The 23,477-nt window shown below is 39.9% G+C and overlaps 1 protein-coding gene across 1 annotated transcript in view; it reads right to left on the bottom strand.

The window, feature by feature from the left end:
* The window catches only part of RNF217 (ring finger protein 217), a 99,340-nt gene that overhangs the window by 12,469 nt on the left and 63,394 nt on the right, over positions 1-23,477 (bottom strand). Inside the window, exon 5 of the mRNA XM_073337202.1 lies at positions 4,836-4,907. Coding sequence (XP_073193303.1) covers positions 4,836-4,907 — 72 coding nt within the window. The remainder of the gene's footprint in view (positions 1-4,835; positions 4,908-23,477) is intronic.

The following is a 23,477-nucleotide window of genomic DNA, read 5'->3' as shown; positions in this document are numbered from 1 at the left end:
TATCTTATTGGACCAACTTCTCTTGGTGAGAGAGAGAGACGCTTTTGAGCTCATAAGAACAAAAGAATGGCCATACTGGGTCAGACCAAAGGTCCTTCCAGCCCAGTATCCTGTCCACCGACAGTAGCCAATGCCAGGTGCCCCAGAGGGAGTGAACCTAACAGGTAATGATCAAGTGATCTCTTTCCTGCCATCCATCTCTGCCCTCTGACAAACAGGGGCTAGGGACACCATTCCTTACCCATCCTGGCTAACAGTCATTAATGGACTTAACCTCCATGAATTTATCCAGTTCTCTTTTAAACTCTGTTATAGTCCTAGCCTTCACAACCTCCTCAGGCAAGGAGTTCCACAGGCTGATTGTGCGCTGAGTGAAGAACTTCCTTTTATTTGTTTTAAACCTGCTACCCATTCATTTCCTTTGGTGGCCCCTAGTTCTTATATTATGGCAACAAGTAAATAACTTTTCCTTATTCACATATTCCACACCACTCAGGATTTTATATACCACTATCATATCCCCCCTTAGTCTCCTCTTTTCCAATCTGAAAAATCCTAGCCTCTTTAATCTCTCCTCATATGGGACCCGTTCCAAACCCCTAATCATTTTAGTTGCCCTTTTCTGAACCTTTTCTAATGCCAGTATATCTTTTTTGAGATGAGGGGACCATATCTGTACGCAGTATTCAAGATGTGGGCGTACCATGGATTTATATAAGGGCAATAAGATATTCTCCATCTTATTCTCTATCCCTTTTATAATGATTCCTAACATCCCGTTTGCTTTTTTGACTGCCGCTGCACACTGCGTGGACGTCTTTGGAGAACTATCCACGATGACTCCAAAATCTTTCTCCTGATTAGTTAGCCCCCCATCATATTGTATGTATAGTTGGGGTTATTTCTTCCAATGTGCATTACTTTACATTTATCCGCATTAAATTTCATTTGCCATTTTGTTGCCCAATTACTTAGTTTTGTGAGATCTTTTTGAAGTTCTTCACTGTCTGCTTTGGCCTTGACTATCTTGAGCAGTTTAGTATCATCTGCAAACTTTGCCACCTCACTGTTTACCCTTTTCTCCAGATCATTTATGAATAAGTTGAATAGGATTGGTCCTAGGACTGACCATTGGGGAACACCACTAGCTACCCCTCTCCATTCTGAAAATTTACCGTTTATTCCTACCCTTTGTTCCCTATGAAGTGAGCTGTAGCTCACGAAAGCTCATGCTCAAATAAATTGGTTAGTCTCTAAGGTGCCACAAGTACTCCTTTTCTTTTTGCGAATACAGACTAACACGGCTGTTCCTCTGAAACCTGTCTTTTAACCAGTTCTCAATCCATGAAAGCATCTTCCCTCTTATCCCATGACAACTTAATTTACGTAAGAGCCTTTGGTGAGGGACCTTGTGAAAGGCTTTCTGGAAATCTAAGTAAACTATGTCCACTGGATCCCCCTTGTCCACATGTTTGTTGACCACCTCAAAGAACTCTGATAGATAAGTAAGATATGATCTCCCTTTACAGAAACCATGTTGACTTTTGCGCAACAATTTATGTTCTTCTATATGTCTGACAATTTTATTCTTTACTAATGTTTCAACTAATTTTCCCAGTACTGATGTTAGACTTACTGGTCTGTAATTGCCAGGATCACCTCTAGAGCCCTTCTTAAATATTGGTGTTACATTAGCTATCTTCCAGTCATTGGGTACAGTAGCTGATTTAAAGGACAGGTTACAAACCATAGTTAATAGGTCCGCAATTTCTCATTTGAGTTCTTTCAGAACTCTTGGGTGGAATGCCATCTGGTCCTGGTGACTTGCACTGTTAAGTTTCTCAATTAATTCCTAAACCTCCTCTAGTGTCATTTCAATCTGTGACAATTCCTCAGATTTGTCACCTACAAAACGGCTCAGGTTTGGGAATCTCCCTAACATCCTCAGCCGTGAAGACTGAAGCAAAGAATTCATTTAGTTTCTCTGCGATGACTTTATTGTCTTTAAGTGCTCCTTTTGTATCTCGATCATCCAGGGACCTCCCTGGTTGTTTAGCAGGCTTTCTGCTTCTGAGGTACTTAAAAAATATTTTGTTATTACCTTTTGAGTTTTTGGCCAGCTGTTCTTCAAACTCCTTTTTGGCTTTTCTTATTACATTTTTACATTTAATTTGGCAGTGTTTATGCGCCTTTCTATTTACCTCAGTAGGATTTACTTCACTAAGAACTCCACAGAGTTCTTCTTCAGGTCTAGGAAAGGTACTCCAAGCGTCACAGCTAAATACAATGTGCTTTGCATAGATATCAGACTGTATGTATTGGCATAGTAAAAAAATAAATCAGTTTTTACCCTCTGCTTACAGCTGTTTTTTCCCCCGGTCCCTGTCTTTTTTTGATGGAATGTAGATTTCAAGTTTCAGAGTAGCAGCCGTGTTAGTCTGTATTCGCAAAAAGAAAAGGAGTACTTGTGGCACCTTAGAGACTAACAAATTTATTTGAGCATAAGCTTTCGTGGGCTACAGCTCACTCCATCAGATGCATAACTCCGAAGAAGTGGGCTCTAGCCCACGAAAGCTTATGCTCAAATAAATTTGTTAGTCTCTAAGGTGCCACAAGTACTCCTGTTCTTTTTGTAGATTTCAAGTATTACATGTCTTCCTCTATTAGTAACTTCACTTTCCTGAACATTAGGTGGAGTGGTATTTTAACAGAAAACTTATTTATTTTAAACTTAATTAACTAGGAAGCAAATCCTCAGTATAATGTTTTCATTTTCCCTAGTGAAAAAGTATGGTCTCCGGATCACCAGCTGTCTGCATAAAGACACAATGAGTGTACGAAACATCTGCAGTTCACTGGCTTTCCAGTAACACTATTAATTTGAAAAGTGGAGGAGAAACAGCAATACCTTTCAGCAAAATGAGGGTAATAGTCCTTTCTGCCTTCAAAGGGATGTGGCTTAGTTCATTAATATTTATAAAGCACTTTGAGTTGATCAGAGAGAAGGTGATACAGAAATACAAATATTATGTGGAGTGATTTTCACTCATGCCTTGTCTAGACTAGGATTTAAAGGTGTGGTGTTTGTCCGTGTTATCCAACATGTTCTAACACATTGATATTTTGCCTTAAAACATGCTAAATTGGTCAACTTAAAGACCAGGTTCCTCTCTAGGCTTTAATTCAACCAGTTTAGTATGTGTTGAAGGCAGCATGTCTTATCTTCACATCAGCAAATGTGTGCTAATATTACACCTTTGATCCTAGCCTAAGCAAGACTTGAGTTTATCTTAAAGCCTTTCTGTAAAAAGCAAGCTGTTTAATAAACCTGATTGTGTTTTTTAAGTGAAAAAGAACAGTTTGTTAGAAGTACTTTTCAATCGAAATCGAAAGAGTAGTCCATACACTTTGTCCATATGGGCTGATTAGAAAATATGTGCTTTTCAGAGACTGCTGCTCTATCATACCAAAAAGAAAACCTTCTGAAGTCATTACTCCTAGCTCAGTATTTACCAAAATGAACTGTCAAAATACAGATGGTGAAATTACTGGTGTAGAGTGGTTTACAACTTCCCTATTAAGATTACTTTTACAGCTGTGTTGGTACCAGACGTTGCTATAATTACTTCAATTTCAGAGATTAACCATATATAATCAACATGTCTTTTCTAAACCCCATACACATTACTCTGCAGGATCAGCTCAGTGATCTGATCATAGCTAAGGCCCAGTTTTACACTTAGAAGTTTTGTCATTATAGCTATGCCAGTATATAGCTATACAAACCCCTCTTAGTGCAGAAAAAGTGGTTTCACCAGTATAGCTTGGTGAGCAAAATAAGCTTTAGAGGCAAAAGCATTTTATGTCAGTATAAATGCATTGACACTAGGGCTTTTGCCAGCATAGAAATGTCACCAAAAAAGTTAAAACAAAAACACCAAGCACCAAAGCACTTCTAGTGTAGGCATGGCCACAGTTACACCAGAATAAAGATGCCTTATACCAGTATATAGCTTATTTTGCTTTCTGACCCAGGATTAAGATGTAATGGTACAAGCACTTTCATACTGGGGGAGGTTTAGGTTGGATATTAGGAAAAACTTTTTCACTAAGAGGGTGGTGAAACACTGGAATGCGTTACCTAGGGAGGTGGTAGAATCTCCTTCCTTAGAGGTTTTTAAGGTCAGGCTTGACAAAGCCCTGGCTGGGATGATTTAACTGGGAATTGGTCCTGCTTTGAGCAGGGGGTTGGACTAGATGACCTCCTGGGGTCCCTTCCAACCCTGATATTCTATGATTCTATGATAACTACATCCACACTAAAGGAGGTTTTGTTACTGTAACTATACTGATATACTTCAGGTGGCAAAATGTTCTAGTGCAGACAAGCCCTAAGTATTGACTCACTGAAAATAATTTGTTCTTTCTAAATAGCTGGGAGGCATCAATCCTGCACAGGAAAAAATAATTATAATGCATTGAGATTCTCATATAGAAAGCATTATTAAGATGCAAAGTGATTTACAAACATCAGTCACAAAAAACACCCCTGTGAGATATGTATGTGTGTATTTGTGCCTCCATTTATCCATCTCTAAAAATGGCATTACTGTAAGACTGAATGAATTGCTGAAGGTCACATGTCATGTCAGTGGCAAAATCAGGATTAGAATCCAGATCAGCAGATTCTGATTCCCAGTTTTATGTTAACCCTTTAATACGATCACGAAGTTTCAATGGAATTATACTATCAGATTCGGGATATACTAATTACTTAGACTTAGAAATTCCTTTTTTTAGCAGAACAGTCATAATTATACTGCATGAGTTCTTACCAATTACAACAGCTATAGCTCCCAGTGCCAGTCCCAATACCAGTATTAAGGGTGCAATGAGTAATTTTCCAGCTGAAAAACAAAAATAATTAAAATTATTTATTTTACTTCATTATCATCCTGGCTACCCACAAACACTTGAAATAATCTAACCTCATAGGTACTTCTGAAATAAAACTAATTTTTGGAAGTTTTACTGGAGTTCCCCTTTGAAATGATATTCTTCAACTCCAGTGAGAGGCCATTAGTGATAAACCAATCTTCTGCTCTTCCTGCACTGTAACCACTCTCACATGCCACAATCTACCTTTGTGTATCTCAGCTTTCACAGTGCATCTATTACCAGTTCTAATTTTAGGACATTTCAGGATTAAGAGCAGAACGATGGGCATATACGCTCAGTACTTTTGGTATCCCCTCGGGAGGCTCTACGAGTCCTACTACATCCACCCCACTACCATCCCTAGGAAGATGCCCCACCAAAGCATCCATCATTCTGGGGATCTATAGAGTTAGGCCCAGATCCAAAAACGGGATCTCAGTTCATAGTCAGTAGCAGCAGCTCAAAGAGATGTCACCAACTGATAACTAGCTAATTTAGGGTCTGATCCTTTGCCCTTTGAAGGCAATGGTAGTGCTCCCATTGACTTCCATGATGCAGGGCCAATCCCTAAGAGCATCTAATCCTGTTTCCAATCAATACCTAAAAGAAATGGTGTGGCTCTCCCAGGACTGGGTTAGAAGAGTTGTGCTGAGTAGACGCCATAGGAGCATAGAAGTTACACTGTATGGGTTGTTCTTTTTAGGTTTGTATTTTTTAGTTTACAGCTGTTCAGCTGCATGAAAGGACTGAGCAGCCAAAGACTTGCCAAACTGATATAAATTTGGATTGAACTAGAACCCATGCAATACCACTACTTTGTCTTGCTGACACAGACTGACCTCTAGAAACAGGGATAGTTTCTTTCCATGTGTTGTATAGCATGTAGCACAAAGGGGCTCTGGTCTCAGCTGCTTGAAAATGCAAAGTGGGAAGTAAATGCCAAGTATTTTATTGTTACTAATGGTCCAGTAGTTCAAATGGAGATGTGAATTTCAATAAATTAGGTTGTGCCTTTAAGAGATTACCTTTGGAAGGGGAGGAAAATTAAAAATAGATACCTCAGAAATACAGACTGACTTGGATTAGGTTTTAGGGAATGATTTCATCATCATTCAAGAGAACAATGATGTAAGCTTCTCCAGAACCAGAGCCACTAATTTGAGCAGTTTGAAGGGAAAACAAGATGTTTCACAAACATTTACAACGGTAACTGAACTGGTCCTTTTCACACTTCTGTATAATTCAAAAAGCCTTAAAAACAGAGTGTATTGAGCGGGAGAGAAGGGTTCTGAAAGTATGATTAATTATGAAAAGAAAAGACTTGGAAAAGTTTATTCTTTGAATTATCATAAAACCTAGATGCCAACCCATGGATCAGGATGCCATTTGTTAGGATATAGATATTCAGGCCTGTCTGTAAAGGCCTATACTCTAAGAATTTAGGTGTATTCTTATCACTTGACTAATTATAGAGGTATAAAAGAAAGAATCAAAATCACTGTCTGCCGGTGTAAGGGCCTTCTCTTACTGTGACAGTTTGTGGCCCTGTGCTTAGGCTCAGGCCTTTGGCTAAGCAAACGAACGGTCACATCCTCACATTCCAAACTAGTCACATTGAAATAAGGTGCTATTGGGCTGTTAGGCACTATCAGGACAGGATTGTATTCCTATCACCTCCAGAGAAAGGGAAGTGCCTAGAAAATGTAAAAGGAAACTTAGTTTGATAGCATCCTGTCTGGCAAGAACTCACTTATCGATAGCTGGGATGTGAAACCCTCACTTCTGTATTGTCTTGTCATTATAGTTTCCACTTTGCTATTGTTTGTCTGTATAATCTCTGTCTGGTTCTGTGATTGTTCCTGTCTGCTGTATAATTAATTTTGCTGGGTGTAAACTAATGAAGGTGGTGGGATATAATTGGTTACATAATCATGTTACAATATGTTAGGATTGGTTAGTTAAATTTCAGGAAAATGATTGGTTAAGGTATAGCTAAGCAGAACTCAAGTTTTACTATATAATCTGTAGTCAATGTGGAAGTGAGTGGGTGGGGGTGGGCATGGGCATGTGGGTAAGGGAGATGGAAACAGGGAATGGGGGTAAGAAAATTGGAATCATGTTTGGCTAAGGGTAGGAATGGGAACAGGGACACAGGTGTAAGGCTCTGTGGTGTCAGAGCTGGGAAGGAGGATACTAAGGAAGGAAATTGGAATCATGCTTGCTGGAAGTTCACCCCAATAAACATCGAATTGTTTGCACCTTTGGACTTCGGGTATTGTTGCTCTCTGTTCATGCGAGAAGGACCAGGGAAGTAAGTGGGTGAAGGAATAAGCCCCCTAACACCATTGTGCTAGATGCTGTAAAAAGAACAAGACAACAGTCTCTACCCCAAATAGCTTGCAATCTAACACAAGAGACAGCAGATGGATGCAAATAGACAGGCGGGGACCACAAGGAAATAAGGCAATCAAGGAAAAGCATATAGATAAAAAACATCATTTTTTGTTATTTCAGTACATTTTTAAAAAGTAAAAATATCTAAAGTATTTGAAGCTATGACAAGCTATACTCAGGCCTAAACCTATGAAATCTATTAAAATAATTACATTTAAAAATACACAAGCAGTACATGTTTGCTACTGAAGTTTTAAAGAACATCAAACCACTGAACTGGTAGAACTTGGAAATCATTGGCTAAGCACCTGGAATCAGAGTTTGTTGTAGCGCTAAACCAGAAGTAGCCTCTTCTGCGGGTGCAGAGAGAATATTTTCTTCATTTCAGTTCAATCAACTAGTTCATTCAAAGGTGAGGAAACCAGTTGGGAGTTGAAAAAAGTAGGAAAGCTTTTTTTCCAATTCCAATCTATGAATAAAAACTAGCTGTGAGAGGATGAGATCTAATAGTTCTAAAATCTTGAAGGACAGTGGCCAGAAACAATCAGTGGAATTCAGTAACTACATGTAAGAATTCCTTTAATACAGCCATTTTAAATAAAAAACATATTTTGATAAACTTTCTTATTCTGTAACCAGCATAGTTATGGTAGTTTATTTAAAAAAATATTAAAATGCAGTCTGTGAATTTATAATTGAATTCCAATTACCATCCAAATATAGTTTAACACAAGTCACAAGTAAAAAAAAAATCAATTTAGTAAAGAAATGTGTGATTCAGCATTTTATAATAAAAAATGTAAAAATTAAGAATCTGAATAAATGTACATTAATCTCTCATGACAGCCTTTACCCTTATGTTCATCACTTTTACAAGACTATGATAAATTTTGAACAAACTATGCATTGTGCGGTATTGTTTGAAAACTCACAAATCTACTAAATATTATTTCCTGGTAAAATGTGTGCAACATTGTAGGTAAAATTATAAAATTTTACTCTATGACATTGCTGAGACATGTTCCAAGTTAGAAAAACAACCCAGACCAGTTGCTCAGAGACAAAAGGTTAGCAAGTACCTCAGCCATGTGTCAACATAATCAAGTGAACTATTACTGGGTTGAGTGTTCATTCTTTAACAGGAAGAAGGGCGTCAGTGAGAAATTTACATTTTGGCAATGGAACAGCTTGGGGTTTCCATGTAAGCAGACTGGCTATCACCTGAACCCCAGCTGGAGAGGATTCTCAAAGAGTAAAAGATATAAAAATGAGGAACAGAGGACACAAATCACTTTCTTTCACCTCATCTCCACTCACAGCATCAACAATGTTTGAAAGACAAAGGACGCATCAGTGAACTAAGGGAGTGGTCCTGACTAAAGGAGGTCAGCCAGTGAAAGCATGTGGTGAAAAAAACCTGTGCTTTGAATTCATTTAGCTTCATAAATTAGGTATTAGTTTGCATTTACCTTTTATTTCTTTGTAACCAATTCTGACTTTTATGCCTCATTACTTGTAATCACTTAAAATCTATCTTTCTGTAGTTAATAAACTTGCTTTATCTAAATCAGTATGTGTTTGGATTGAAGTGTCTGGAACCTGAGATAACAGGGTTTGTGCATATCATTTTCTTTTAATGAAATGATGGACTTTCTATGAGCTTGTACTGCACGGAAAGAAAAAGAGTTGGGCAGGACAAGACACACATTTCTTGGGACAAGTCTGGGACTGAGAATTTGCTGGTTTCACTCTGCAACATAATTTAGAAGTGGCTGGCTAGAAGCACTCATATAATTCAGCTGGGAGTAATTTTGCATGCTAGAGGCTGTATGTTAAAAGGCAAGGAGTGGTTGTTCTCACAGCAAAGCAGTGTGAAAGGCACCCGAGGTTGGAGGGTTGAGAGGACACAGCTATTCAACTATCCAGATTGTACCCTGGGGAATGTCACATCTATATAGTTACTTAAACATGCATAGATAGAGTGTATTCTCCTGGTTAACAAGAAGTAGCAAAGGCTATATTTAGTTTCAAATCAAGGTTTCACTGGTTACCAACCTACCAATATCAACCATTCTTTAAGAAATAACTAAAAGGTACAAATGCAAACCAAGATTAAAATCAGTTATTTAAATCAGTAAACAGAAAATCTTGACTTAAATCAATTTTAATCAAGGCTGGGGGAGGGATAGCTCAGTGGTTTGAGCATTGGCCTGCTAAACCCAGGGTTGTGAGTTCAATCCTTGAGGGGGCCATTTAGGGATCTAGGGCAAAAATTGGGGATTGGTCTAGCAGGGGATTGGACTAGATGACCTCCGGAGGTCCCTTCCAACCCTGATATTCTATGATTCTATCTTTAAGGTTTCCCATTTGCTGATTTAATTATACACCTCTACCCCGGTATAATGCTGTCCTTGGGAGCCAAAAAATCCTACCGCTTTATAGGTGAAACTGCGTTATATTGAACTTGCTTTGGCCTCGAGCATTTCCATTATTAAAGCAGCCCCGCCCCCCAGAGCGCTACTTTACTGCGTTGTATGTGAACCCGTGTTATATCGGGTCACATTATATTTGGTAGAGGTGTAATTAAAATCAGTGACTTAAATCAATCCGTTCCAGATGATATTGGTCAGCATGCTTGGCAGCAGTAAAAAAATAACAGTTACTGCTTAACACATCACCGTTCATGGGGTTTAACTGAAGAAACTATTTGTATAAAATGTATGAAATATCTAAATTAGAACACTAAAAAAAAGTGAGGGACAGCAACAGAACACCTCTGTTTATCAGAATGAATGGAACTCATTAGGGCAAGAAACTTAAGTGATAGGGGGGAGGGCAAGAGGAGAATTCTCACCCCGGAGAGAAATACCTAGATTACTGCTTGTAACCAGCCCATCTGTGCCTTCAAATTCAGTTAATAGAGTCACTGAACTTACAGTTGTAAGATTAATTAGGACAATAAGTACCTAGTCCTGCCAGTGCAGGACTGTCCATTGCAGTACATTTTCTACTACTCGCTGGTATATCCACTGTCCACTTTAAGCTGAGGAGAAGCAGATACGACATGAGTCCACAACAGAATATTTCTGATGAATCATATGAAACAGAAGCATAAATTGTAATGAATTCCACTGCTAAAAAGGGGTCTGCCATAGCCACCACACTAAAGAACTGGTTTCTCATTGTAAACAAAATGCATAGTTATGGCCTCTATATAGAACCCACTGGGCAAGATACACAGCTGGTGTAAACTGGTGAAGATCCATTGCCTTTAGTGGAGTCTCTACCAATTTACACTAGCTGAGAATCTAGTCCAACCAATGCACAAGGATCATGATGCAGTCAATCACTATTATAGGAAACATTAAATGCTGAGAAATACTGGAGACTAAGTAAATACCCAAACTTAAAAAGAAAAACTTTTAGAATTCTACACCTTAATTAAGTGGAAGCTAATTGCACAAGATTATCTGACAATGGGAGAATAACTCCAAGCAATTCCAGCTACAGCAGAACCTCAGAGTTAGGAACACCTTGGGAATGGAGGTTGTTCGTAACTCTGAATAAAACATAGTGGTTGTTCTTTCAGAAGTTTATAACCAAACATTGACTTAATACAGCTTTAAAACTTTATTATGCAGAAGAAAAATGCTGCTTTTGACCATCTGAATTTAAATGAAACGAGCACAGAAACAGTTTCCTTACCTTGTCAAATCCTTCTTTTAAACTTTATTTTTTAGTAGTTTACGTTTAACACAGTACTGTGCTGTACAGTATTTGTTTGGTTTTTGGGGGACTTTTTTGCTGAATGATTGTGTACATCCAGTTTCAAATGAGGTGTGTGGTTGACTGGCAGTTCATAACTCTGGTGTTCGTAACTCTGAGGTTCTACTGTACCTTTTCATGTTGTTCTGGTATATTTCATGATATTTTTCTTCAGGGTGAGAGAACTGGTACTCCAAACTGGTACTCCAAATCCACCTCAAAACACTGCAGATCCTCTATTTACTCCCTCCAAGAAATCTTTTACTCTACATGTGTTATTAAAATTACACTAAAAAAAACTTTTTAAAAAAAGCTATTGTTCTACTGAGTTATTTGGACACTGAATTCAACCACTAGCATAAAATGGAATGTTTCGTCTATTTATGCACAAATTTCAATACACACTTTAACTATGGAATCACTCCAGTATCTGTACTGATAATATACGTAAACACAAATACAGGCAGATCTAGCTAGTCTGCAAATACTATTCTCAGTTCCCATCTGGATTAAAAAAAAATCAAATACATATATGAGGACTTATTATCAGGTCAGTAATAAATAAGCCTGGCATCTGCATGCAGATGTCTAACAAAGACTGGACACTGGAGACATATGCTGGTTTCTGCAGTGCATAAATGCATGACTATCTACCCTGCTGAATCAGGCACTCAGTCTTGAGAAGGGCGGGGGGGAGTAGAAGATAGAATAAACAGGTGTAAGAACATAATATTTCTAAATCTTAGAACTAGAGCAAGTTTTTAAACAGTTATTTCTGATGTAAAAGCTTCAGTTGTTATAACGGAATCTGTTTTATGGTTTTTGTTTTGCCCTGCTATGTAGCATGTAATCCGTAATGCAGCACATGATTTACCATTTAATGCAGTTAATTGGAGTCAGATAATGCTTTAATAAAATTTAAACGAGCTGTGTATTTTTTCCCCCATTTTCAGTGACCGCGGGATTCATAATCCCTGCCATAACAAACCCAAGTTAGGCTACATCTACGCTACAAGCACTACAGCTGCAGAGACATCACTGTAGCACAGACGTGTAGACACGTGCTACAGCAATGGAAGGGTTTTTCCATTGCTGTAGTAAATCCACCTCATTAAGAGGTGGAAGTCAGGTCTATGGAGGAATTCTTCCACTGACCTAGCAATGTAGACACTGTGGCTTAGGGTCAGCTTAACTACACCCCTACATGACACAGATAGGTCAACCTAAGTTTTAGGTGTAGAGCAGGCCTTAGTCTGATCATCCTGTTTTCTACAATTCAGCCGAATGAAGGCTAGGTAGGGTAGAGATGAAATCTGCTAATTTTTTGGACACCAGATGCTTAGTCTTACTGCTTTCTCTGGAGACCGTGGACAAAATCCCTTTTAAAAAAATCTGCTGGTTGAAGGCACGGTGAAAGATAGGGCCAAAGTGAGGAAAGGAACAATCACTTCAGCTGTATGTTTTCCCCCCTTTCTCTAATTTCTTTTAATAATTTTTAACTAGACAGTCTGCCACGGAGACACGTGCAGTTTTTCCTGACTGAAACATTTGCTTCTGAACAGCAAGTCTGCCAAGTCTGCTGCGCAAATCTTTCCCTTTTTATATAAACGCTAAAATTGGAATCAGGATTGCGTGGTAAAAACCAAATTCAAAACATTTTAAAGCACAGACTTAGATTTTTGTTTAAGCTAAGCGTTTTTCCTTCCAAAACAGAAATCAAAGTGAAATATCTCCAGCAGCATTTCAATCATATGGCACTCCACTTCCTCACTACCGCTCCCGCCATTCTTCCATGAGTTCCAGACCTAAATGCCAATTCATTTTGCTATAGGACTGACAATCAGGAAATCCCACTTCTCTACATTAAAGAGTTGTTTTCATTTATACTCCAGGGGTCGGCAACCTTTCAGAAGTGGTGTGCCGAGTCTTTATGTATTCACTCTACTTTAAGGTTTCGCGTGCCAGTAACACATTTTAACGTTTTTAGAAGGTCTCTTTCTATATGTCTAAAATATAAAACTCAACTATTGTTGTATGTAAAGTAAATAAGGTTTTTAAAATATTTAAGAAGCTTCATTTAAAATTAAATTAAAATGCAGAGCGCCCTGGACTGATGGCCAGGACCCGGGCAGTGTGAGGGCCACTGAAAATCAGCTCGTGTGCCGCCTTTGGCACGTGTGCCATCGGTTGCCTACCCCTGCTATACTCCATAGATGTTATTTTCCTACAAGTTACATTGTGTTGTCTCCCCTTTATAACCTTCTTCAATCCTGCTCCAAGTAGCGACTGACCAAGAACTAGCATTATAAGAATCTCTCCAAAATTTCCCATAGTATAATGAGATCTGGATTCACAACTACAAGAACCAAACAAACCCATACAGTTTTAGTTCAAGGCCAGATCCAAAACTGGAATTAAACTATTTTCCAGTTCTGGTTCAGAGATACTTGAAAGTTCACAAGAACAGACTCTCTGCACAAGACGGTGAAAATCTTACAAGATTTTAGCTGATCTCACAAGATTTCCACCATTGAATAAGGCAGAATTCACAAGTTGAGCTGAAATCTTGTAAATATCAGCTCAGTTTCAGCATTTTCCACCTTCCTGAATGAAGGAATTATCAGTAGACAAGCTCATAAGAGACTGATGCCATTTAATACATAACATTTCCCTGATTCAGACAACCAAATTATACACTAAATCTAATCTACAGCCTAATGCCTTCTCCTCAGCAATCTTGAGTCCTAATTCGATTCAAACCATTCTGGTTTTATTTTTCAATTTTCTCCTCTGAGATTTGCTGAAATTCCATGGTATTTTGCTACCCATATATTTTTTATTTCCACATCTTGTACTAGAGCAACATAAAAAAAGCCTGGTTTCAGAGTAGCAGCCGTGTTAGTCTGTATCCGCAAAAAGAAAAGGAGGACTTGTGGCACATTAGAGACTAACAAATTTATTTGAGCAGAAGCTTTCATGAGCTACAGCTCACTTCATTTGAAGTGAGCTGTAGCTCATGAAAGCTTCTGCTCAAATAAATTTGTTAGTCTCTATAAGGTGCCACAAGTCCTCCTTTTTTAAAAAAGCCTGTTTCCCTTCTGTAACAGGAAGACATTAGGACCATGTATATCAATGCAGAATTTTCTGATTGTGTCATCCTAGGTTCAGGTGCTAAAACCTTACACCAAAATTCAAGGTAATTACTACTGAATTATGTAGGCAGGTGGCTCCAATTAGCTCCATCCACACTGAGGAGGTCAGAGTTTCACAGGGAAGTAGTGAGCTAAAACAGAGGTTGCCCCAGAGAGAAACCCTACAGCAGTGGTTCCCAAACTTGTTCCACCGCTTGTGCAGGGAAAGCCCCTGGCGGGCCGGGCCCGTTTGTTTACCTGCCGCGTCCGCAGGTTCCGCCGATCATGGCTCCCAGTGGCTGCGATTCGCTGCTCCAAGCCAATGGGAGCTGCTGGAAGCGGCGCAGACCAAGGGACATACTGCCCTACAGTAAAATTCAGTGAGTAAACACAGGCTGAGGTTTTGCATTGTACTACTCTTACTAACTTATCAAGAAAATCTAAGTCACAAGAGCACTTACAAACAAGGAAATGAAGAGCTAAGGACATCAAATCTTACACAGACCAAACATGGAGAAATGTATTGTCATCATAACACAACAAATTTAACTCTGATTCAAGGATTACTGGGGCTGCATTTATTTGTTACCTCCACATCAGTATTTAAACAGTATTTCCTCAAAAAACAAAAAAAACCTGATAATATTTTCCAATAATCTAGTGATGGAGTTTTTTTGGTAGAGTATTGTTTTTTGGGGGTTTGGGGTTTGTTTGGTTTTTTGCTGTAACAATAGAAATATGGTTGTTTCTTGCAGATCTATAACAATAGACTACGAAGTAGTAAAATATTGATTTTATTGTTAAATTATGTATATGGACTTTCATTTAGATCTTACCAATGGGTCTCATTAATACATACATACAAACATAACCTTTTTCAGTCAGATTTCTGTATTTGTTGTATATTTAGAGATCACAGATGCATGAGTAGTATTTAATTTTGGACAGCTGCATTGTGATAAGCCTGATGAACTAGATGTATTTATACTGATCAGAACTAATTATTTACTTTACTGTAGCACTAGCCATGGAGTAATAAGTTAATGCTTTAGCATGAAGGCAGCATGGAATTTGTAATATATTTTTGTCACTTAGGTTTTGAAGAGTCAAAACTAGGGTTGGTTCAGATCCAGATTAAATTTATCCAAACTAAAACCCACATACAGGGGTTCATTGAAAAAAAGAAGAAGTTCTTGTTTTGGCCCATCTCTCCCTTGTAGTTTTAGAAAAAGGCACAGTCATAGTATCTGGACATTGAAACTCACTTTTTGCAAGCAAGATGATGCAGATCAATTTCCTATTAGAAAGTTTAAAAAAAGAACAAGGATAATTGGAAAACACGCAAAATTATTTATCTCTTTGCTAGGTCCCAAAAATAGCATGTAAGACTGAGGGTTTAAACCTCTTTGGGAAATGCAAAGATCTCCTCCAGAAGGGCTATATGAACTCCTAATATTCTTATTAATAGTATCCAGTTCAAGTGTCATTTGGCAACAAAGACTAAATTTATACAAACATATTAGGTTATCTATTTTATTTCAGATCAATAAGAAAGCTAACAGCTGGAGCTTTTCTGATGGATTGCCTATACCAGGGGTAGCCACATTTATTGACACTCTGAGCCGCATATGATAATCTTCAGAAGTTCAAGAGCCACAAGACACACACAGGTTTCAGAGTAACAGCCGTGTTAGTCTGTATTCGCAAAAAGAAAAGGAGTACTTCTGGCACTTTAGAGACTAACCAATTTATTTGAGCATAAGCTTTCGTGAGCTACAGCTCACTTCATTGGATGCATACTGTGGAAACTGCAGAAGACATTATATACACAAAGACCATGAAACAATACCTCCTCCCATCCCACTCTCCTGCTGGTAATAGCTTATCTAAAGTGATCACTCTCCTTACAATGTGTATGATAATCAAGTTGGGCCATTTCAAGCACAAATCCAGGTTTTCTCACCCTCTGCCCCCCCACCCCCACACACAAACTCACTCTCCTGCTGGTAATAGCCCATCCAAAGTGACCACTCTCTTCACAATGTGTATGATAATCAAGGTGGGCCATTTCCAGCACAAATCCAGGTTTTCTCACCCCCCCCCCCCCCAAAAAAAACACACACACACACAAACTCACTCTCCTGCTGGTAATAGCTTATCCAAAGTGACCACTCTCCCTACAATGTGCATGATAATCTAGGTGGGCCATTTCCAGCACAAATCCAGGTTCTCTCACACCCCTCCCCACACACACACACACAAACTCACTCTCCTGCTGGCAATAGCTCATCCAAACTGACCACTCTCTTTACAATGTGTATGATAATCAAGGTGGGCCATTTCCAGCATAAATCCAAGTTTAACCAGAACATCTGGGGGGGGGGAGGGGGGAGGAAAAAACAAGGGGAAATAGGCTACCTTGCATAATGACTTAGCAACTCCCAGTCTCTATTTAAGCCTAATTTAATAGTATCCGATTTGCAAATGAATTCCAATTCAGCAGTTTCTCGCTGGAGTCTGGATTTGAAGTTTTTTTGTTTTAAGATAGCGACATTCATGTCTGTAATTGCGTGACCAGAGAGATTGAAGTGTTCTCCGACTGGTTTATGAATGTTATAATTCTTGACATCTGATTTGTGTCCATTTATTCTTTTACGTAGAGACTGTCCAGTTTGACCAATGTACATGGCAGAGGGGCATTGCTGGCACATGATGGCATATATCACATTGGTGGATGTGCAGGTGAACGAGCCTTTGATATTGTGGCTGATGTGATTAGGCCCTGTGATGGTGTCCCCTGAATAGATATGTGGGCACAGTTGGCAACGGGCTTGTCTCCCAAGATTTGTGAGAGTGTTGGGTCATCCTTCAGGATAGGTTGTAGATCCTTAATAATGCGTTGGAGGGGTTTTAGTTGGGGGCTGAAGGTGATGGCTAGTGGCGTTCTGTTATTTTCTTTGTTAGGCCCGTCCTGTAGTAGGTGACTTCTGGGAACTCTTCTGGCTCTATCAATCTGTTTCTTCACTTCCGCAGGTGGGTATTGTAGTTGTAAGAATGCTTGATAGTCTTGATTGTCTGGCTACGTAGACTCCCTACTCAGGCCCTACACTACCAGCACTCCCAGCTACCTTCGAGACACCACTGACTTCCTGAGGAAACTACAGTCCATCGGTGATCTTCCTGATAACACCATCCTGGCCACTATGGATGTAGAAGCCCTCTACACCAACATTCCACACAAAGATGGACTACAAGCCGTCAAGAACACTATCCCCGATAATGTCACGGCTAACCTGGTGGCTGAACATTGTGACTTTGTCCTTACCCATAACTATTTTACATTTGGGGACAATGTATACCTTCAGATCAGTGGCACTGCTATGGGTACCCGCATGGCCCCACAGTATGCCAACATTTTTATGGCTGATTTAGAACAACGCTTCCTCAGCTCTCGTCCCCTAACGCCCCTACTCTACTTGTGCTATATTGATGACATCTTCATCATCTGGACCCATGGAAAAGAACCCCTTGCGGAATTCCACCATGATTTCAACAATTTCCATCCCACCATCAACCTCAGCCTGGTCCAGTCCACACAAGAGATCCACTTCCTGGACACTACAGTGCTAATAAACAATGGTCACATAAACACCACCCTATACCGGAAACCTACTGACCGCTATTCCTACCTACATGCCTCCAGCTTTCACCCTGACCACACCACACGATCCATCGTCTACAGCCACGCTCTGCGATACAACCGCATTTCCTCCAACCCCTCAGACAGAGACAAATACCTACAAGATCTCTATCAAGCGTTCTTACAACTACAATACCCACCTGCTGAAGTGAAGAAACAGATTGACAGAGCCAGAAGAGTACTCTGAAGTTACCTACTACAGGACAGGCCTAACAAAGAAAATAACAGAAAGCCACTAGCCATCACCTTCAGCCCCCACTAAAACCTCTCCAACGCATCATCAAGGATCTACAACCTATCCTGAAGGATGATCCAACACTCTCACAAATCTTGGGAGACAGGCCAGTCCTTGCCTACAGACAGCCCCCCAACCTGAAGCAAATACTCACCAACAACCACATACCACTTAACAGAACCACTAACCCAGGAACCTATCCTTGCAACAAAGCCCGTTGCCAACTGTGTCCACATATCTATTCAGGGGACACCATCATAGGGCCTAATCACATCAGCCACACTATCAGAGGCTTGTTCACCTGCACATCTACCAATGTGATATATGCCATCATGTGCCACAATGCCCCTCTGCCATGTACATTGGTCAAACTGGACAGTCTCTACATAAAAGAATAAATGGACACAAATCAGACGTCAAGAATTATAACATTCAAAAACCAGTCGGACAACACTTCAATCTCTTTGGTCACTCGATTACAGACCTAAAAGTGGCAATTCTTCAACAAAAAAACTTCAAAAACCGACTCCAACGAGAGACTGCTGAATTGGAATTAATTTGCCAACTGGGTACAATTAACTTAGGCTTGAATAAAGACTAGGAATGGATGGGTCATTACACAAAGTAAAACTATTTCCCCATGTTTATCCCCCCCGCTGTTACTCACACGTTCTTGTCAACTGCTGGAAATGGCCCACCTTGATTATCACTACAAAAGGTTTTTTGCCCCCCGCTCTCCTGCTGGTAAGAGCTCACCTTACCCGAAGTGTGTATGATAACGCCCATTGTTTCATGTTCTCTGTGTATATAAATCTCCCCACTGTATTTTCCACTGAATGCATCCGATGAAGTGAGCTGTAGCTCACGAAAGCTTATGCTCAAATAAATTTGTTAGTCTCTAAGGTCCTCCTTTTCTTTTTATTGTGAAGCTGGAAACACACACAACCAGCTTTTCAGGTACAACAATGGAGAAGCCAGACAGCATTGATAGCCCATTAAGGGAAATACACACTCACAAAGATTACCCCAGGAACTGTATACAATGGAGACCTCTCAGAGAGAGCACGTAGACAACAGAGACTGCTTAACTCATAGCAATAGATCCTTCCAGCAAGCATGAAGAACCTATAAAAGAGGGGAAATGACATCATTTGGCCTCACTTCCCCCACATCTCAATACCCAGAAACATGTCTGGAGAACAAAGACTGAACTGAGGAGATGGTCCCAGGCCGGAAAGGAAAATCCCATCTTGTGAATTAAGGAACTATACCTTGAGAGTGAGACACTGCTTGATTTAAATCCTGTCTAGTTTATAGAACTAAAATTGCGATTTTACTTTTATATCTTGGGTAGCCAACTTTGATCTGTATGCTTACTACTTATAATCACTTAAAATCTATCTTTCTGTAGTTAATAAATCTGTTTCATATCTTACCTCAAATAGTGTGTTTTGCTTGAAGTGCTTGGGGAATCTGCTCAGTGTACAAAAGCTGGTTCACGTCCACTTTCCTTTGTAGAAGTGGTGGACTAGGTAATAAACTTACATTGGTCAGGCTTCTGACCAGAACAGGACTGTAAAGCCCTGGGATCCTAGGCTGGGGAGTAGGGGGAACTGGCTGGAGTCTATTGTTGGTTCATGAGTGGCTGGCAAAAGCAGTTGGGTGTGTCCCTGCCTGTGGACGTCTGTGTTAAGTGCAGGACCTGGAGCATCACAGTGTGAGAGGGAGCCCAGGTTGGTGACACAGAGGGCTCAGCAGTACCCCAGTTCCAGGTTGCACCCCAGGGAACCCATCACACACTGCCATCAGTTTTTAACAGATGAAAATTAGACAAAAGGCCAGGTTTCCAGAAATGTGTGAGCAGTCATGCTCGCGAAGTCTGTGCGCACATTTTTGTGAACCCACATTTCTAAATGTGCCCTCAACAAAATGTTAATTAGAATAGGGCATTTGTCAGAAAAGTTACTTCTGTTTTGTTTTACAATTGCTTTCCCGTATTTTAGCACACACAGTATATACCTACCCATTTGGAACCTAAAGTCTAGATTTTTCATGATTGCATGTTCTTAGACAGATTCTTATCAATTGCTTGCTTTTAGACCATGGGACTACATTTGTAACCCCTTCATGTCTGATTGCTGGGTGTTAACAATTATTTTTTGAGTGTATTGAATGAATGGAGTGGAGAGCTGCTGCTACTGTTAGTGATACTACCACAGAGTATGTCTACAAAAGTATATGGGCAATTCTTAATTTAGTGCAAAGCGCAACAACAGAATACGGTCCAAGAGGTGAATATAGCTGAACCACTGGGTAATAGTAGCCATATGGTAATTAAATTTAAAAACCTTGTAGGGGGGTTAAAATACCAAAGAAACCCACCACAGTAGCATTTACTGTCAGAAAGGGGAACTACACAAAAATAAGAAAGTTAATTAAATGGAAATAAAAAGGAACAGTCACAAGGGTGAAATGCCTGCAAAGTGCATGGAGACTATTTTAAAACACCATAATAGAGGCTTAAACTAAATATATATATAAACCACAATAAACAGTAAGAGGACCAAAAAATGCCACCATGGCTGAACAGGAGAGTAAAAGAACCAGTTAGAGGTAAAAAGGCATCCTCTAAAAATTTGAAGTCAAATCCTTCTGAGGAAAATAGAAACTTTAGTAAGTCAAGTATAATAAGACAGAACAAGAAAGAATTTGAAAAGTAACTAGTTAAGGACATAAAAACTAACAGCAATTTTTTTTAAGTACGTCAGAAGCCTACCAAAAAGTCAGTGTGGGACACTGGATGATCAAGGTGCTAAAGAAACATTTAAAGGAGACCAGGTTGTTGCCAAGTAGCTAAATGAATTCTATGCAATAGTCTTCATTGCAAAGGATGTTAGGTTGATTCCCACACCTGAGCCATTCTTTTTAGGTGACAAATCTGAGGAACTGTCCTAGATTGAGGTGTCAGTAGAAGAGATTTTGGAACAAATTGATAAATTAAACAGTAATAAGTCACCAAGACCAAATGGTATTTACCCAAGAGTTCTAAAGGAACTCAAATATGAAATTGCAGAACTTCTAACTGTGGTATGTAACCCATCACTTAAATAAATGTCTACCAGATGACTGGAAGGTAGTTAAGGTAATGCCGATTTTTAAAAATGGCTTTAGGGGTGATCCTGGCAATTACAGGCCAGTAAGTCTAACTTCAGTACCAGGCATTTGGTTGAAACTATAGTAAAGAACAAAATTATCAGATACTGTGACAAAGTTCCTGCTCTACCTTGGTGGGTCTTGCGCTTATTGGCGGATTTCCTCACCTTGGAGCTTCACGGCAGCCCTGAGCTTGGCCGTTTTTCTGAACCCACAGTCCAGGTCGACTCCTCCTGTGTCTGACCAGGAGTTGGGAGGATTTGGGGGGAACCCGGGCCTGCCTTCTACTCAGGGTTCCAGCCCAGGGCCCTGTGGAATCCACCTGTCTAGAGTGCCTCCTGGAACAGCTGTGCAACAGCTACAACTCCCTGGGCTACTTCCCCATGGCCTCCTCCCAACACCTTCTTTATCTTCACCACAGGACCTTCCTCCTGGTGTCTGATAATGCTTGTACACCTCAGTCCTCCAACAGTCCGCGTTCTCACTCTCAGCTCCTAGTGGCTCTTGCTCCCAGCTCCTCACATGCACACCACAAACTGAAGTGAGCTCCTTTTTAAAACCCAGGTGCCCTGATTAGCCTGCCTTAATTGATTCTAGCAGCTTCTTGATTGGCTGCAGGTGTTCTAATCAGCTTGTCTTAATTGTCTCCAGAAGGTTCCTGATTTTTCTGGAACCGTCCCTGTTACCTTACCCAGGGAAAAGGGACCTACTTAGCCTGGGGCTAATATATCTGCTTTCTATTACTCTCCTATAGCCATCTGGCCTGACCCTGTCACAATACATAGATGAACACAATACATTGGGGAAGAATCAAGATGGTTTCTGTAAAGAGAAATCATGCCTCACCAATCTATTAGGATTCTTTGAGAGTCAACAAGCGCGTGATAAGGATTATCCTGTGGATAAACTGTACTTGAACTTTCAGAAAACTTTTCACAACTTCCCTCACCAAAAGCTCTTAAGCAAACTAATCAGTCATGGGATAAGAGGGAAGGTGTTTTTGTGGATCAGTAACTAGCTAAAAGATAGGAAACAAAGGGTAGGAATAAATGGTCAGTTTTCACAAAGGAGAGATGTAAACAGCAAAGTCCCCCAAGGATCTGTACTGGGACCTGTGCTATTCAACAAATCCATAGATGATCTGGAAAAAGGGATGAATAGTGAGGTGGCAAAATTTGCAAACAATACAAAATTACTCGAGATAGTTAAGTCCAAAGATGACTGAGAGGAGTTACAAAGGGATCTCCCTAAACTAGGTGACTAGGCAACAAAACGGCAGATGAAATTCAATGCTGGTAAGTATAAAGTAATGCACATTAGAAAAATAATCCCAACTATACATACAAAATGATGGGGTCTAAATTAGCTGTTACCACTCTGGAGTGAGATCTTGGATTGTGAATAGTCCCCTGAAAACTTCTGCTCATTGGGCAGAGGCAGTCAAAAAAGATCACGGAATGTTAGGAACCATTAGGAAAGGGATGGAAGATATCATAATGCCACTAAATAAAACCATGTTATCTAAATCCATGCCCTCACCTTGAATACTGCATGTTCTGCTTGCCTCATCTCAAAAAAGATACATTAGAACTGGAAAAGGTGCAGAGAAGGGCAACAAACACGATTAGGGGGTATGGAACAGCTTCTAGAGCAGTGCTTCTCAAGCTATCTGATCTGGGGGACTGGCAATTTTTTTTCCAATGTACGCACAGACCGGCAGCCGATGGCTCGTGGACCGGCAGCAGTCCACGGACCACCATTTTGAGTAGCACTGTTCTAGAGGAGGAGAGATTAAAAAGACTGGGTCTGTTCATCTTAGAAAAAAGACAACTAAAGAGGGATGTAATAGAGGTGGAAGCGTTATTTACCCCTTCATATAACAGAAGAACTAGAGGTCACCCAAAGAAATTAATAGACACCAGATTTAAAACAAACAAAAGGGAGCACTTCTTCATACAATGCATAGCTAACCTATGGAACTCAATGCCATGGGATATTGTGAAGGCCAAAATTATAACTGTTCTCTGAAAAGAATTAGATAAGCTCATGGAGGATAGGTCCAACAAAGGCTATTATCCAAAATGGTCTGTGACACAATCCCACGCTCTGGGTGTCCATAAACTTCCCATTGCCAAAAGCTGGGACCGGAGAACAGGATCAC

This window comes from Lepidochelys kempii, chromosome 3 (genome assembly GCF_965140265.1).
Source record: "Lepidochelys kempii isolate rLepKem1 chromosome 3, rLepKem1.hap2, whole genome shotgun sequence".
In the NCBI taxonomy this organism is placed as follows: Eukaryota; Metazoa; Chordata; order Testudines; family Cheloniidae; genus Lepidochelys; species Lepidochelys kempii.
The sequence above is the reverse complement of the archived record's forward strand: the minus strand, read 5'-3'. Positions and strand labels throughout refer to the sequence as shown.